The 17518-nt window shown below is 45.7% G+C and overlaps 1 protein-coding gene across 2 annotated transcripts in view; it reads right to left on the bottom strand.

Moving 5' to 3' along the window:
* Positions 1-1168: 1168 nt before the first annotated feature.
* QTRT2 (queuine tRNA-ribosyltransferase accessory subunit 2) overlaps positions 1169-17518 on the bottom strand; it is a 28377-nt gene continuing 12027 nt past the window's right edge. The window contains exons 4-9 of one of the 2 annotated variants that reach the window (XM_082247403.1): positions 14016-14092; positions 10988-11197; positions 7860-8059; positions 4955-5145; positions 3258-3378; positions 1169-1503 (exon numbers count right to left, since the gene is read on the bottom strand). In XM_082247403.1, the coding sequence (XP_082103529.1) occupies positions 1272-1503; positions 3258-3378; positions 4955-5145; positions 7860-8059; positions 10988-11197; positions 14016-14092 (1031 nt within the window). In that variant the 3' untranslated portion in view covers positions 1169-1271. The remainder of the gene's footprint in view (positions 1504-3257; positions 3379-4954; positions 5146-7859; positions 8060-10987; positions 11198-14015; positions 14093-17518) is intronic. The other variant, XM_082247404.1, reaches the window with a different exon arrangement.

Here is a 17518-nt window from a genome sequence, read left to right as displayed (position 1 = left end):
AAACTGTTTATAAAATACAGACCCACTACGAGTTCTCCAGAATCCTCCACTATGGGTCAGGCACCCTCCAATACCTAAACATAACCTTTATCGTGACTCTGATCCCCACAGCAGATCGGTCAAATATACTTCTAGGTATGAAGGAACACGTGTCCCCTGGCTCCTCACAATGCAGCACTTGGGGCCCTATAGTTGTCAAGTGGTAGCAGAGGGTGTAACAGAGTGGGCAAATGCAGACAATACTGGGTTCTGTCGGTAGCCAATTTACCCCGGAAATGGCACACCATCGCATCACAATCCTGTGCATTGCACACGGATGAAGGTGGTCCCATAGACTTTCATGGGTTCCGTTCAGCCGCGGTAACCGCTTGGTGAATGGTACATGCTGTTGAGCATTTGCCACAGAATGTGTACAGTCCTGAGCAGCTGCATGTCTGTGTTCAGGTGGGGGGCAGTTAAACCATGGCTTAACCTCCTCGATTCACCAGCCCCTGGTCACAAGTGTGAGAGAACCTTTAGAGGGTTGACATAGGAACAGGTGCCCAATTGAAGGATTTTTCTTTACTTCTTGCTTTGCCTGTACATACACTTTAATCATCAGATAGTGTCTAGCACAAGGCTGGTGGTTGAGCGGTCCTTCCTTCTTAGACACTAGGCAAAAACAAAGCCTTCCTGGCAATTATGGGGTTTGACCACCAGATGGCGATGTTCCTTTAGTTTCTCTTTATTTGCACCTAGTGCTTTCCTCTGCTGTCCCTCAATAAAAAGATAGAGAAAAACGTTTCCTCTTCTAGCACAAAGCAGGTGCTAGAAGAGGTTTTTGAATTTTCAAAGGTGGGTGATAGAGGTTCTTCCCTCCTTGGAGGCTTTGCAAAAAGGGAGTCCCTCTGGCAGTTGTGGGTTTTGGCCACAAGGTGGTGCCCTGCCCTTTGTTGCTTTTTTTGTACATAGCATCCCCACCTCTGCTGGTGGCACTGTAACCCACTGGTAAAGATATATGGATCTCCCTATGTCCCTCAATAAACGTTAGGGGTTAAGAGGTTTTACTTTAAACTAATGGGAAGGTACGGGGTTGGGCTGGGCTTTTATTTTGAAGACAGATTTGCTTTAATATAAATATGATGGGGGAAAAAACACATGTGCAGTACATCATAACAAGCAATGAGAATTCAGCAGTTCAGTAAGACCCCAACAATAAATGCTGATTTGGGATTGGCTGCTCTTGGTGATTGAGGTGGAATGTAGACACATAGGGGAGACTGGCTCTGGACTCAGGACACCGGTCTCTGAATGGCCTCTTTGAGGGCATGGAGTTTACCGTCTCTCAGAGCCCCCCGCACAGAGCGGAAGAAGCTGAAATAATGCTGGAAGTTGTGTATGATCAGCAGGATGCCAGCCAGTAACTCTTTGGAGATCAGAAGGTGGTGGACGTAGGCCCGGCTGTGGTTGCGGCAACAGTAACACGTACAGCCTGGAAGCAGCGGTCTGAAGTCTTCCCGGAACCTGGAGGACATGAAGTGACAGAAATACAACAGGCTCAATTCACAAAGCTCTAAAAACAGGCTAAGGCACTCAATTTCCAGCCATGTGGTGTGGAAGTGGGATGGCCTTTGAGTGAATGAAATTTGCTCAAAGACATAAACATTGGTCAGGAGGTCCTATCACTGTTGTCCTGATGTGACCTATAAATCCTGCAATCAACTCAGCCCAGACTACCCAATCCTCATGGGAGGGACCACAGCCTTAATCAACGGGCGAACTGCCTACGTGATTTTCACTGGGTATATAGCTGCAGGGATTTCACACCTTAGGTCAACCTACCAAAAGTCAAAGCAGGGTTCTGTTGAACAATATGGTTCCTCCAGAGGTTGAGGAGTACCTATTGCTCCATACCGTCAAAGCCTTGAACTGTGGTTGATTGACCTCCCATTTGATGGTGACCTGCATAGTTCCACGGCCAACACCTCGTGGCAAAGCCAGCTGCATGACACCAATGATCTTTTTTTAGCTGTCTTTAAGGGTGGCATTCAAAAGCACCAATGTAAGGAGTATTCTTCCCACTGATCCACCAATGTATGGAGTATTCTTCCCACTGATCCACCAATGTATGGAGTATTCTTCCCACTGATCCACCAATGTATGGAGTATTTTTCCCACTGACCACTAATGTAAGGGGCATTCTTCCCACTGATCCACTAATGTATGGACTATTCTTCGCACTGATCATCAATGTAAGGAACATTCTTCCCACTGATCACCAATGTGAGGAGGATTCTTCCCACTGATCACCAATGTGAGGAGGATTCTTCCCACTGACCACCAATGTAAGGGGCATTCTTCCCACTGACCACCAATGTAAGGGGCATTCTTCCCACTGACCACCAATGTAAGGGGCATTCTTCCCACTGATCACCAATGTAAGGGGCATTCTTCTCACTAGCAACTTAATGGGCAATTTTCCCACTGACTTCCAATTAATTGCTTTTAAGCAGTTGTTCCCTGAGATCTAAAAAATATTTTGAGGGCTTTTATTGTGTAAAAAAGGTTGAGAAAGGCTTCTTTAAGCATATGTACCTGGTCCAGGCACATCTTTCTGCCCCAATTAGCTGCCAAACAGCACTTGGCTTCGGTTAAAATAAATAACCTGCTGTCAGTAGAGCACCTATAGGAACCATCTTTTCTACGTTCTTTGGTAAAAACCCCAACTCATATATTGGCTATTAATGTAACTGAAGAACCCATTCTTACATTGTCACAACATCACAGAAAAAAAGGGGATGGGGTACAGCTAAATTGTGAGGGAGCTTTTCCAGTTGGCAGCTTTATGGACTATCGGTGGGAATGGAACATTTCAATCAACTCTCCTGAGAGGAGTAGCTCCCCACTATGGAACTGGTTAAATGTCACAACACTGGATCCATCTCAGCCTGTGTTGTCCTCCCCATGACATGAGCGTGGATCAGTAAGGGGAATGAGGGGTATGGGGGGGGAGTTCTATAAAATGGAAAACTGTAACAAATAACTACCGTCATTTTCCTTTCCTGGTGCCAATCCACGGCAGCATGCATGTCGTAGTATGCTGCAATGTTGTCGCCAGGAAAACGCAAAATTGTGTTTTGCCTTACCGTAATTTTTTTCTGGCATCAAGCCATGGCAGCATACTACCACATGTAGGGATTTGACACAGCAATCGATAAGACTGCAGCTCAGATTTGGCCAGAAAACTACACCTGTTTAGTTGACCTTGTAATACAGACCTCTTCTCCTTCAGGCAGATCTCATAGGAGGTGATCTGGGATCGGTCGATTTCTGGCTCCTCGTTTTTCGTCTTCTCTTCCATGTTCTTCTCGCCATCGCAAAGCTCGACCTTGTCTAGTACTGGAAATGAGAATCACATGATCACCCTTGTGGGAATATCTGAGGCCATGTAAAGATTCACTGATAAAACAATTGAGAGTAGCAGAGCATACTGAGAAATAGAAATAGAAATCCTTAAATAGCCCAGAGCTACCTTAAAACTGGAGCCATTCAGTACAGTTAATTCATACATTTACCTGCTATCCTGGCAGGTGCCCTTCCTTTAATTTGCAGGCAATAAATTACACCCCAACATGCACCCTTACATTGGAGTCTCTTCTAGTGTTCCCATCGCAGTCCCCCCTATATCAAGGCTCACCATCAGAGCCCTCACTTACACCAGGGTCCCCATCAGAGCCCCCCTTTACATCAGCGTTCCCATCAAAGCCCCCCTTTACATCAGGGTTCTCATCAGAGCCCCCTCCTTACATCAGGGTTCCCATCAGAGCCTCCCTTACATCAGGGTTCCCATCAGAGCCCCCCTTACACCAGGGTCCCTATAAGAGTCCCCCCCTTACATCAGGGTCTCCAAGGGAGCCCCCTCTTACATCAGGGTCTCCATCACAGCCCCCCTACATAAGGGTCCCCATCACAGCCCCCCCTTACATAAGGGTCCCCATCACAGCCCCGCCCCCCCTTTACATCAGAATCCCCATTAAAGCCTCCTCTTACATCAAAATCCCCATCAAAGCCCCTCTTGCATCAGGGTCTCCATCAGAGCCTCCACCTTCAATCACGGTCTCCATCAGAGCCCCCCCCCTTCCATTATGGTCTCAATCAGTGTCTGCCCGTCCATCTGGGTCCCTCCTTCCATCAGGGTCCCAATCAGAGTCCCCCCCTTCCATCAGGGTCCCAATTAGGATACTCCCTTACATCAGTGTCCCCATTTAAGCCCCTCTTACAACAAGGTTCCCAAAAGAGTCTCCATCAAAGGTCTCTCTTACATCAGAGTCCCTCTTATATTAGAGTGCCCATTAGGGCAGTGTTTCTCAACTCCGGTCCTCAGGGCACACTAACAGGCCAGATTTTAAGTATTACCTTGGGGAGATGCAGACTAGAATACTGCAATCACTCAGCAACAAATGATATCACCTGTGATGCATTTCAGTTTTCTTGCAAACCTGGCCTGTTAGTGTGCCCTGAGGACCGGAGTTGAGAAACACTGCATTAGGGTACCCCTTTACATCAGGGTCCCCAAGAGAGATCCATCTTACATCAGAGGGTCAGATAAAACCTTGCAGAGGGCTACATTTGACCTGGATAACACAAATCAGTTTTGAAATCGCAGAGCCTCTTTAATATGTTCTTCTGGAGTACAGCCTTGCCTGGCAGTCGTAAGAAACCTGCTCATTCATGTACATGAAAAACGCATCCTTAGTTCCCTTTTCGAAATTATTTTTGTAGTTTGGAGAACTGCAGAACTTCTGCTATGACATTCACATTTCCCTGACCGGTTTTACTCTTTGCCAGGAGCTTCACTTTAATGGCTGGAAGGAACACTGGGGTTACGTGTTTAATATCACAGAAGACATCAATAATACACAATCTCAGTGCGGTGGGAAGCACCACATTCCGGCAACACTAGGCACACAGATACCATTAGACTCGGGGGTACGGTCAGGGCTCAGATGTCCACCTGCAGTCTCCGGGTCCGGCTCGTACTGGTGATCGAAGGTCAGAGCGCAGCCTCTCTCCGCCACTTCATAAGGGAAACTGCTGTCAAACAGATCCACGCCACAATCTACACAGTCTAGAATCTCATCTGGCCGGCCAACGCCATGAATGAACCTGCAGGTCGGAAACACAGAGGAGTTAAAAATATTTCAACAGGCAGCCTATGCAAAATAATTCTGAGTATTCTCCAAAACCCCACAATCAGCCTGCAATATATATTGAGAAAATCTACAAATATTGTGCAAAGGAAAGGTATTTTTTTTTTTTTTTTAGGGGAACTGCTACTACTACTCCTGTGGTGTTTAGTACAGTTTGTAATAACAGACGTATGGCTTACATATGAACTCAGGAGTCCCTCATTACATCCCCCTCAAAGCTTTCCATACATCAGGGTCCCCCTCAGAGCCTCTCTTACATCAGGGTCCCCCTCAGAGGCTCCCTTACATCAGGGTCTCCCTCAGAGCCTCCCTTAAATCAGGGTCTCCCTCAGAGCCTCCCTTAAATCAGGGTCTCCCTCAGAGCCTCCCTTAAATCAGGGTCTCCCTCAGAGCCTCCCTTAAATCAGGGTCTCCCTCGGAGCCTCCCTTAAATCAGGGTCTCCCTCGGAGCCTCCCTTAAATCAGGGTCTCCCTCAGAGCCACCCTTAAATCAGGGTCTCCCTCAGAGCCACCCTTAAATCAGGGTCTCCCTCAGAGCCACCCTTAAATCAGGGTCTCCCTCAGAGCCACCCTTAAATCAGGGTCTCCCTCAGAGCCACCCTTAAATCAGGGTCTCCCTCAGAGCCACCCTTAAATTAGGGTCCCCCTCAGAGCCTCCATTAAATCAGGGTCTCCCTCAGAGGCTCCCTTACATCAAGGTCCCCCTCAGAGGCTCCCTTACATCAGGGTCCCCCTCAGAGGCTCCCTTAAATCAGGGTCTCCTCAGAGCCTCCCTTAAATCAGGGTCCCCCTCAGAGCCTCCCTTAAATCAGGGTCTACCTCAGAGCCTCCCTTAAATCAGGGTCTCCCTCAGAGCCTCCCTTAAATCAGGGTCTCCCTCAGAGCCACCCTTAAATCAGGGTCTCCCTCAGAGCCTCCATTAAATCAGGGTCTCCCTCAGAGCCTCCATTAAATCAGGGTCTCCCTCAGAGCCTCCCTTACATCAGGGTCTCCCTCAGATGCTCCCTTACATCAGGATTCCCCTCAGAGGCTCCCCTTCAGAGGCTCCCATACATCAGGGTCCCCCTCAGAGGCTCCCTTACATCAGGGCCCCCCTCAGAGCCTCCCTTACATCAGGGTCCCCCTCAGAGCCTCCCTTACATCAGGGTCCCCCTCAGAGCCTCCCTTACATCAGGGTCCCCCTCAGAGCCTCCCTTACATCAGGGTCCCCCTCGAAACCTCCCTTACATTAGGGTCCCCATCAGAGTCACTCCATACTTCAGAAAGCCTATTAGAACCTCCCCTTGCATCAGAGTAACCATCAGAACCCTCCCCTTACATCAGAGTCTCCATAAAAGTCTCCCTTACATCAGAGCCCCCAATACATTAGAGTATTTAGTAATGCATTATAGTTGTAGCACCCTCCTAGGTAGGTGCTAGTGAGACAGTATAGTTTTTGGCTCGGTCTACCTATCAGAGGAGCAGCAGGGAAATCTATATTGCTTTCTGCCTACCAGAGAGCAGGATCTGTGAGTTAGGTCTGCTCATTGTGCTCAGTGTGCAATTCATTGAGTCTAGAGAGCGTTTCACACTGGTCCAATAGGGAGGCATGTTGGACAGTGGGAGAAAACCTGACCAATGGATGCATATGCTTTGACACAGTCCTGGTGATTGTAAGAGACTGGTTGCCTAAGTGCATTCTGGGATACTGTAAAAAGCCAGGAGCACATGTGCTGCGGGGTCTTTGACTGGTGAGCAGAGACCTGGAGGGAGGGTGGCGGATGCCTCCTCCTCTGTACCAGTAGGGGAAAACACTGGAGATACTAGAAAAACAATATCCTGAGTACAGGGGATCGTGTCATGGGACCTGACCTGAGGGGGGCCACCCTGAAGTAGGATAGTCAGAGGACGGGTGTCAGTGGTCAAGAAAGAGGATACTAGGAGAGTGTCCAGAAGAGAATTTAGTTCATTAAGTCATCTGAATAGAGACTTAACCCCAAATGCACCCAAGTGGTAGGGTGAATCAACAGCTTGGCTGTATGGAGAATTAGAAGTCCTCCATCTTGTGAATAGTTAATTTGAAGTATCCCACTATTCCCTTCTACCATCCCTATTTAAATTAAAACACCAAAAACAACTACATACCCCTGGACTGATCATTGACTGAGCCAAGAAGTAAAGTGTTAAATTGTGAATGCCAGTATTGCTAACGGTAACCCAGGGGGACCCAAAAGCATAATATCCAGCAGTCCTCAAGGGGGCAGTGCTACATAGTGCAGTGCAATACAAAAAAACACCTAATTTTCAGCATGCCAGGTTTCAATGGTAGCCCATTCATTTCAATGGGCTGTCTTGGCGTGTAATATAATATGCATTAACGCACCACAAAAATTTAAATGGGCCCTGAGTAAATCAGCCTTTTGCAGTGCCCAGTTAAGCAGCACTGGGAGAATAAGAGGCTGCTAGCAGCCTGGTACCTGGCATTCACACATGCTGACAGGAGGAGAAAACAGAGGGACAAGCTCATTAGTCTTCTGCTTATCCTTCACTGTCCAATCCCAGGCTGGGAACAGAGGTATCCAGGCTTTAGAGGTTAACTTGTCTTGCCCCCAACCTAAACACTGAAATGCCAGTTTTAGATAGAGTGCCCAATAAATCAGTAAAACCTGCAGAAGTTAGGAAATAACGCACCTTGGCTTCTCCTCCGGTAGCTCCGCTGTAACGGACGTGAGGAGGTTTCGTTTAGTCTCCTGGGTCATTGCAGTCCCCTGGAATCCATCCAATAAGAATCCTCCCACTGGCCTCTTTGCTGTCTCACGTGCTGATCTCAGCCTCTCCTCCAGGAGGTCACCTCCTTCAATGGCTCCGATCACAACCTTATCCTTTAGTCTCTGAGGCCAGAAATATCCAAAATGACAGGTCAAATGGAGTCCATTTATTAAAAGAAAAATAAATTGAACACATTTGCTAAAAAGGTTTAAATTAACTCAATGTACCAGGTAATCTGGGAGTATTACTTTGCATCTGGCTTATTTTCTTGTAGGGAGCTGGTGGAAACAAGTCTCCCAGTTTCTGCCGTCATTATTGGCAGACTTACTTGCACCAACTCTCCACAAGAAAATAAGCCAGATATAATACAGATCTATCTTGACACCTGTTGCATTGGTTCCATTTATTAACATTTCAAGCCCTGATGAAGGTGGAGTGCATAGACCTGTGTTGCGATGGCTATTTTAGTGAATTTGATGGCATAAATATGGAATAACATGTTAAGACCATGTATTGTTTAGAAGCGAAGATTCCTCTATAGGTGTGCTAATGAACCTGTTGGACTGGTTCGTAAAGCTCGTAAAGCTGGAGGACTTAAAGAAGCTGTCTGGAAAGAGATCCTGGAATATGACTCAATCATAAAGAAAGACTGAAAATAGGAATGCTGCCTGAGATGATACTTAATCTACAACCCAGGTTAAGTAAGTTTTATAGTGTATTCCTCTTGCATACATAATCTAAGCTAATTTGCTTGAAAGGATAGCTTGTGCATGTGTACATTGTAGATATGTTTTGTAATATCTGCAGGTCTTGTACTGTATTTCTATAACTGTATGTAGAGTATTTTGTTTAGTAAAAGCACATTAATACACTACAGAGGTTTAATTGCTTCCTTGCTTATACCCCTAAGAACCTTAAAAGATGCAAAGCAAAACAATTGGGGGCTCGTCCGGGATTTGCACGAAAGTTCAACTAAAGCAGACCTGTTTTCTGCTGTGTTTTCTGTTCCTTGTGCTGTGAAAAATGCTGTGTATGCTGTTTAGGAAAAGCAAAACAAGACAACTAAATTGCACTGGCTTATCTATGTAATAATATAGAGGTGTGTCCTTTGTTTCATTGAATCACTAATTTCTAAAGTACCAGTGCCTCTTAGATATGTCATATGGAGTATAACAACCCTGGCAGAGGTTTTAACCCTTCAAAAATAGTTCCTGCTGCTGACTAAAAGCCATTAAAAATTATATATATATATATATATATATATATATATATATATATATATACACATATATACATATACACATACATATATACACAGGCATACCCCGCTTTATGTATACTCACTTTATGTACACTCGCGAATACGGACACATTGCCATATATGGGAAATCTTGGTCAGCTTGACATAGCACTGCTCCCTGTCTTTAACATTGGCATCTATGGGAAATCTTGGTCAGCCTGACATGGCACTGCTCCCTGTCTTTAACATTGGCATCTATGGGAAATCTCGGTCAGCTTGACATAGCACTGCTCCTGAGAGGGGACCCAGGACTACAACATATATGATTTTGGGGTCGACCATCTTGCCTAAGTAATCTATCATGTCATAGTCCTGGTTCCCCTTAACCTGCTTCCCAAGTTTGGTGTCCCTGTCACTTATGGTTCGGAGCAGTGCCATGTCAAGCTGACCAAGATTTCCCAATGATGCCAATGTGTCTGTATTCGCGAGTATATATATATATATCCGTATTGCTTCACTTTCAGTACATTTTCGTTTTACATATATGCTCTGGTCCCATTGTGTACTTGAAAGTGGGGTATGCCTGTATATATACAAATGTATTTTTGTAAATTTTGACTTGATAAACAAGCGATATCTTGATATACATGTAGCATTGTATCACAACTGAGTATAAAAGAGATGAAATATGGATACATTTAATGAAGGTACAACATTTAGCAATTCACATGGTTTATAATTAAAATAGGCACATCAGAGTATGCGGGCATCCGGGGTTTAGTTGTCCACATACCCTCATCAACGTCATCCCTTTCACACTTCGCTTCATGAGCGCTTCAAGCCTCGCTTTCAGATCGCTCTGCTGCAGGGTAGTCTTCCTAGTCACGATTGAAGACTGACAGCGGTGAGAGGCGGCGGTGCGGAGGATGGTCTATGTGGACAGCTTTACCCCGGATGCCTGCATACTTAGATGTGCCTGTTTTGATCATCAACTATGTGAGTTGCTAAATGTTGAACCTTCATTAAATGTAACCATATTGCTACACTTAGAGGAGCCTCTCTTCTCTTTTAGGGTCAGTTTACACCACATGCAGTCCAGTGTGTTTTTTTGTCTGCATCAAAAACGCATGGATAGGTTATATGGTTTTTCACTGGCATAGTTCACACCAGTGCAGTCAGTTCCAGTGCGTTCCAGAAAAAAGTAGAACATGTTGCATTGTTTCTGTACTGGACTGTAATGGAACGCGGTAAAATGAATGGAAAACCCACCGGAACGCACAAAAATGCACCAAAAAATGCACTGAAACACACGTCCGTAATTAAGGTTGGGGAAAAATGCACTGGACCACATCAAAAATGCACATGCAGAAAAGCATATGGAACGCATCCAGACTGAGTTTCTATGGTGTGAACTGATCCTTATACTCTGAAACGCCTGCTGGATTTTGCTTCTAATCACTTGTGGAGGCCGCCATTTGTGGATGGACATCCTGGTTACACAACATCACATTGCTATAAACTTTTTATATGGACTATAAACTGAAGGACTTATGAATAAATGGTTGTGGAACAAATCATCTGAGGTTTTCATTATTTCTTATGGGAAAAGTCACTTTGATATAAGAGTGCTTTGGATTACAAGCATGTTTCCGGAACGAATTATGCTCGCAATCCAAGGTTTTTGTGTGTGTGTGTGTGTGTGTGTATATATATATATATATATATATATATATATATATATATATATATATATATATATATATATATATATTACACACACACACACACTATACAATGAAGTGGCACTCACGTCATTTTTGGTCAGTAGTTGCAGACATTCATCCAAGAAGTTCAGGGACCGGTCAACTGACTTCTTTGCCCTCTTCCTGGAGGAGCCACCGGGCATCACCTCACCATCAGCAAGACACTGGAACCAGTCCACCTTCAGAGCGCTCTGAAGGGACATGAACTTTTGAGGTGTCAGCTCGATTCGTCCTCCGGATCCCCACACTGATACTGTCTGTGGAGCAGAAAACGTCCATTCTGTGGTCAAAAAACTCCAACTGTGTCTAAATCAGTCAAAGGCCACATAATATCTACTAGCAATGGTCACATTTAACTGGAGTTGTTCCATAATATTGAGGACATTTCAGAGCTCAACACCATCTGTCACCCACATATAATGTCATCTTCAACCATGTGAACCAAAGGATTAACACCTATGCAGACTTACTGACACCAAAGATGGGATTAGGTCACCAGAACAAAAGGGTTCCGCAATTTCTACACCTCCCACCCTGTCCTTGAACAATCAACATCTACACACTTTGTGGTGATTGGATTAAGGGGCTGGTGCTACCTGGGTGGATATAAATGTTGGGGTATCTTCCCAACAACCATTGGAACTGAAGAAGTGGCTTGGAGAAAATACAAAATGTCTTCAACATTACAGGTACTACCAAAGCACTGATGGGGGGGGGGGGGGGAACAGGTACTACCAAAGCACTGATGGGGGGGGGGGTACTACCAAAGCATTGATGAGGGGACAGGTACTACCAAAGTGTTGATGGGGGGTGATGGGGGGACAGGTACTACCAAAGTGTTGATGGGGGGTGATGGGGGGACAGGTACTACCAAAGCATTGATGGGGGGACAGGTACTAACAAAGTGTTGATGGGGATACAGATACTACCAAAGCGTTGATGGGGGGACAGGTACTAATAAAGCTTAGATGGGGGGACAGGTACTAGCAAAGCGTTGATGGGGGTACAGGTACTAGCAAAGCGTTGATGGGGGTACAGGTATTAGCAAAGCGTTGATGGGGGTACAGGTACTAGCAAAGCGTTGATGGGGGGGGACAGGTACTAGCAAAGCGTTGATGGGGGGGGACAGGTACTAGCGAGGCACGGATGACGGGACAGGTACTAGCGAGCAACGGATGACGGGACAGGTACTAGCGAGCAACGGATGACGGGACAGGTACTAGCGAGCAACGGATGACGGGACAGGTACTAGCGAGCAACGGATGACGGGACAGGTACTAGCGAGCAACGGATGACGGGACAGGTACTAGCGAGCAACGGATGACGGGACAGGTACTAGCGAGCAACGGATGACGGGACAGGTACTAGCGAGGCACGGGTGACGGGACAGGTACTAGCGAGGCACGGGTGACGGGACAGGTACTAGCGAGGCACGGGTGACGGGACAGGTACTAGCGAGGCACGGGTGACGGGACAGGTACTAGCGAGGCAAAGATGACAGGACAGGTACTAGCGGTGCAAGGATGACGGGACAGGTACTAGCGGTGCAAGGATGACGGGACAGGTACTAGCGGTGCAAGGATGACGGGACAGGTACTAGCGAGGCACGGATGACTGACTGGACAGGAATTAATTATTTTCTTTTGGGGGAATTTGTTTTTTCTTTAATGTGGTGTCAGGGCCACAAAATGCTTGTATGTTCTCTATAAATATAGGAATATTCAGCGCTGAACCCTAATTTATTAACATAAAGATCAGCAGCTATGCACTCAAGGACAATCCTAAAAGGCCTTCAAAACAATATAAAACACAAAGTGCAGGGCAATCTTAATAATCTAGAGATAAAAATAGTAGTGTATAATAATTCCACATAAGTCCAGTATAATTTCACATAAATATGGTAAATAAATGAATGAAATAGCAGGGTGCAAAACGGTGTGGACAGTCTCTCTTATCTTGATAAGAAACCCAAGTGCTGGTAGTAGTAGCATGCAAATCAATTCCAAGTGCTCATCTCCCACCACCACAGCTCTCTCTGCCTCTCACCTCCAGAAAGCTACCCTACAGGGTCACCCAGCATGTATATAGACACCAGCTCTAGATCCTCCTCCAGATCCTGCCTGCAATACCAGACAGTGAGAATAATAGAAAGTAAGGAAGCCGATAAATTACATTTGTCTCTAAAAGAGTTGCACTTTATCCCTCAAATCTCTTCAGCTCCAAACACCATCCCGGTGAGTGATAGTGAGGGCTGAGGACAGCTTGTTCTGTTGAAAAGCAGGATTGCTAAGAGAAAATAAATTCAACGAATACTGCCATCACATCTAAGAATTGGAGTTTGGAGTTGAAGAGATTTGAGGGATAAAGTGCAACTCTTAGAGACAAATGTAATTTATCGGCTTCCTTACTTTCTATTATTCTCACTGTCTGGTATTGCAGGCAGGATCTGGAGGAGGATCTAGAGCTGGTGTCTATATACATGCTGAGTTACCCTGTAGGGTAGCTTTCTGGAGGTGAGAGGCAGAGAGAGCTGTGGTGGTGGGAGATGAGCACTTGGAATTGATTTGCATGCTACTACTACCAGCACTTGGGTTTCTTATCAAGATAAGAGAGACTGTCCACACCGTTTTGCACCCTGCTATTTCATTCATTTACCATATTTATGTGAAATTATACTGGACTTATTTGGAATTATTATACACTACTATTTTTATCTCTAGATTATTAAGATTGCGCTGCACTTTGTGATTTATATTGTATGTTCTCTATACCTGGAAGTACTGGGTATGTCACTTCAGCAGCGGGGAAGAAGGGGACAGAACAGAAGGTACTGATGCAGGCCAGGTGAGGGCATTAATGGTACAGGGTCACTTTGAGGCAACCAATGATGTCTTTAGAAAACATTATTGGGTGGACAGTGTGCTTATATGTCATCAGAGAGAATACACAGAAGGCATAGAACTAGTGATCTGCATGCAAGCTTTAGGAACGGAAGGTAGAATGAGATTCTGGATGATACTGAATTTTATCTACAGACGCTGCCGGGATCAGATCTGTCCCCGATGAGGATTTTACCTTGTTAGTGTTGTATCCGGATGGGCTGGGAGTGATGGGGTCACTGACAGAACAATACAGAACTGTGTCATTCAGACCTGCACGAAAAAAATACAAAAAGCCGAAGCGGTTAATGGGGTCACTTCCTGTTCTGCTGTCACTACTTTCCAACCACACTGATCAGAGAGGAGATAAACATCCTCGCACAGGACGGGGCCCGTACATAACACCGCCACTGATCACCGCAACTGAGAACAGGCCACAAGAAGACCTGCGTATACGGGGGAACTGGAATCACAATGAATGTCTGATTATTATCACTTCCTTTGTTTGAGTTATTCTTATCTTTAATGTTAAATGTCACAGAAAATAACTAAACCTTTCACATCAGTTTCTTTTCCAAAGCAGTCTAGACTGATGATGCCAAATTATAGCAATTTCACCTATGAGCAGAGGGAAGGGTTAACAAAGCCTGGAAACATCACCGAGGATGCAGCCTATCCAATCACTAGAGACCGGTGACATCACTGAGAATGCAGCCTGTCCAATCACTAGAGACCGGTGACATCACTGAGAATGCAGCCTATCCAATCACTAGAGACCGGTGACATCACTGAGAATGCAGCCTATCCATTCACTTGAGACCGGTGACATCACTGAGAATGCAGCCTATCCAATCACTAGAGACCAGTGACATCACTGAGAATGCAGCCTATCCAATCACTAGAGACCGGTGACATCACTGAGAATGCAGCCTATCCATTAACTAGAGACTGGTGACATCACTGAGAATGCAGCCTATCCATTCACTAAAGACCGGTGACATCACTGGGAATGCAGCCTATGCATTCACTAGAGACTGGTGACATCACTGAGAATGCAGCCTATTCAATCATTAGAGAGCGGTGACATCACTGAGAATGCAGCCTATCCAATCACTAGAGACCGGTGACATCACTGAGAATGCAGCCTATCCATTCACTAGAGACCGGTGACATCACTGAGAATGCAGCCTATCCATTCACTAGAGACCGGTGACATCACTGAAAATGCAGCCTATCCATTCACTAGAGAGCGGTGCCATCACTGAGAATGCAGCCTATCCATTCACTAGATACTGGTGACATCACTGAGAATGCAGCCTATCCATTCACTAGAGACCGGTGACATCACAGAGAATGCAGCCTATCCATTCACTAGAGAGCGGTGACATCACTGAGAATGCAGCCTATCCTTTCACTAGAGACCAGTGACATTACTGAGAATGCAGCCTATCCATTCACTAGAGATCGGTGCCATCACTGAGAATGCAGCCTATCCATTCACTAGATACTGGTGACATCACTGAGAATGCAGCCTATCCATTCACTAGAGACCGGGGACATCACTGAGAATGCAGCCTATCCATTCACTAGAGACCGGGGACATCACTGAGAATGCAGCCTATCCATTCACTAGAGACCGGTGACATCACTGAGAATGCAGCCTATCCATTCACTAGAGACCGGTGACATCACTGAGAATGCAGCCTATCCATTCACTAGAGATCGGTGACATCACTGAGAATGTAGCCTATCCATTCACTAGAGACCGGTGACATCACAGAGAATGCAGCCTATCCATTCACTAGAGACCGGTGACATCACTCACTAAGAATGCAGCCTATCCATTCACTAGAGACCGGTGACATCACAGAGAATGCAGCCTATCCAATCACTAGAGACCGGTGACATCACTGAGAATGCAGCCTATCCATTCACTAGAGACCGGTGACATCACTGAGAATGCAGCCTATCCATTCACTAGAGACTGGTGACATCACTGAGAATGCAGCCTATCCATTCACTAGAGACCGGTGATATCACTGAGAATGCAGCCTATGCATTCACTAGAGACCAGTGACATCACTGAGAATGCAGCCTATCCAATCACTAGAGACCGGTGACATCACTGAGAATGCAGCCTATCCATTCACTAGAGACCGGTGATATCACTGAGAATGCAGCCTATCCATTCACTAGAGACTGGTGACATCACTGAGAATGCAGCCTATCCATTCACTAGAGACCAGTGACATCACTGAGAATGCAGCCTATCCAATCACTAGAGACCGGTGACATCACTGAGAATGCAGCCTATCCATTCACTAGAGACCGGTGATATCACTGAGAATGCAGCCTATCCATTCACTAGAGACCGGTGACATCACAGAGAATGCAGCCTATCCATTCACTAGAGAGCGGTGACATCACTGAGAATGCAGCCTATCCTTTCACTAGAGACCAGTGACATTACTGAGAATGCAGCCTATCCATTCACTAGAGATCGGTGCCATCACTGAGAATGCAGCCTATCCATTCACTAGATACTGGTGACATCACTGAGAATGCAGCCTATCCATTCACTAGAGACCGGGGACATCACTGAGAATGCAGCCTATCCATTCACTAGAGACCGGGGACATCACTGAGAATGCAGCCTATCCATTCACTAGAGACCGGGGACATCACTGAGAATGCAGCCTATCCATTCACTAAAGACCGGTGACATCACTGAGAATGCAACCTATCCAATCACTGGAGACCGGTGACATCACTGAGAATGCAGCCTATCCATTCACTAGAGACCGGTGACATCACTGAGAATGCAGCCTATCCATTCACTAGAGACCGGTGACATCACTGAGAATGTAGCCTATTGTAATGTTCTGGTACCTCTGGTACCCTTATTTCCACATTTCTCTCTTAATATTGTGTCCCATCTTGCTATCCAAATGGAACGCATACACCTTTAAGGGCAATGACGTCATCGCCGGGCGCCGCTATGAGCGGCTATTTCAATCACCGGCTTTCTCTCACTCATTGCTCGTTCAAACCGCATGTTGCCTTGTCTTGTCCAATGCTGCCGGAGCTTCAAGCTATTCCCCTTGCCTGAACAAGACCGGAACCTCGCTACCGATCCAGTATCTCGCTACCGGATTACTCCATTACTCTTGGACCTTGCTACTACTAACCCATCTAGTGATAAGTACCCCGCAGGGGATTCCTTCCTCAACCTAACTTTCACTATCTACTACTGCATACTAAAGGGACTATTACTATCTAAGCTATTCCCATCATCTGCATAGATTGCTAGCTCTTGGGACTACCATCACCTATCATTGCACTAGGTTACTCTCTCTTGCATACTTCATCTGCTGTCCCCTACCACCTGTTACTATACATGATTGCTAAAACCTATCTGCATACTATCATCACCTACCACTCTCCTGAATACTACTACTAAGTGCTCACCATTCTATTGCCTGTCTCTCACCTCTATTCTATCATATACATTCTATCACTCCAGGAACATCATATTGAGTGTATGTATATTTGCATAACAGGCTGTACACAGTGATGAAGTCCTGAGAGTTGGATATGTTGTTCAACACATTCTCTACATGACTACTGAGTGTAATAATTCTGCAGCTGCAAATCCATTCACTAACAAAAAACGCATGAGCGTTACAGATTGAACGAGCC

This window comes from Pelophylax lessonae (assembly GCF_965119305.1).
Source record: "Pelophylax lessonae genome assembly, chromosome: 2".
NCBI classification, from domain to species: Eukaryota; Metazoa; Chordata; class Amphibia; order Anura; family Ranidae; genus Pelophylax; species Pelophylax lessonae.
This window is presented reverse-complemented; position numbering and strand designations above follow the sequence as displayed.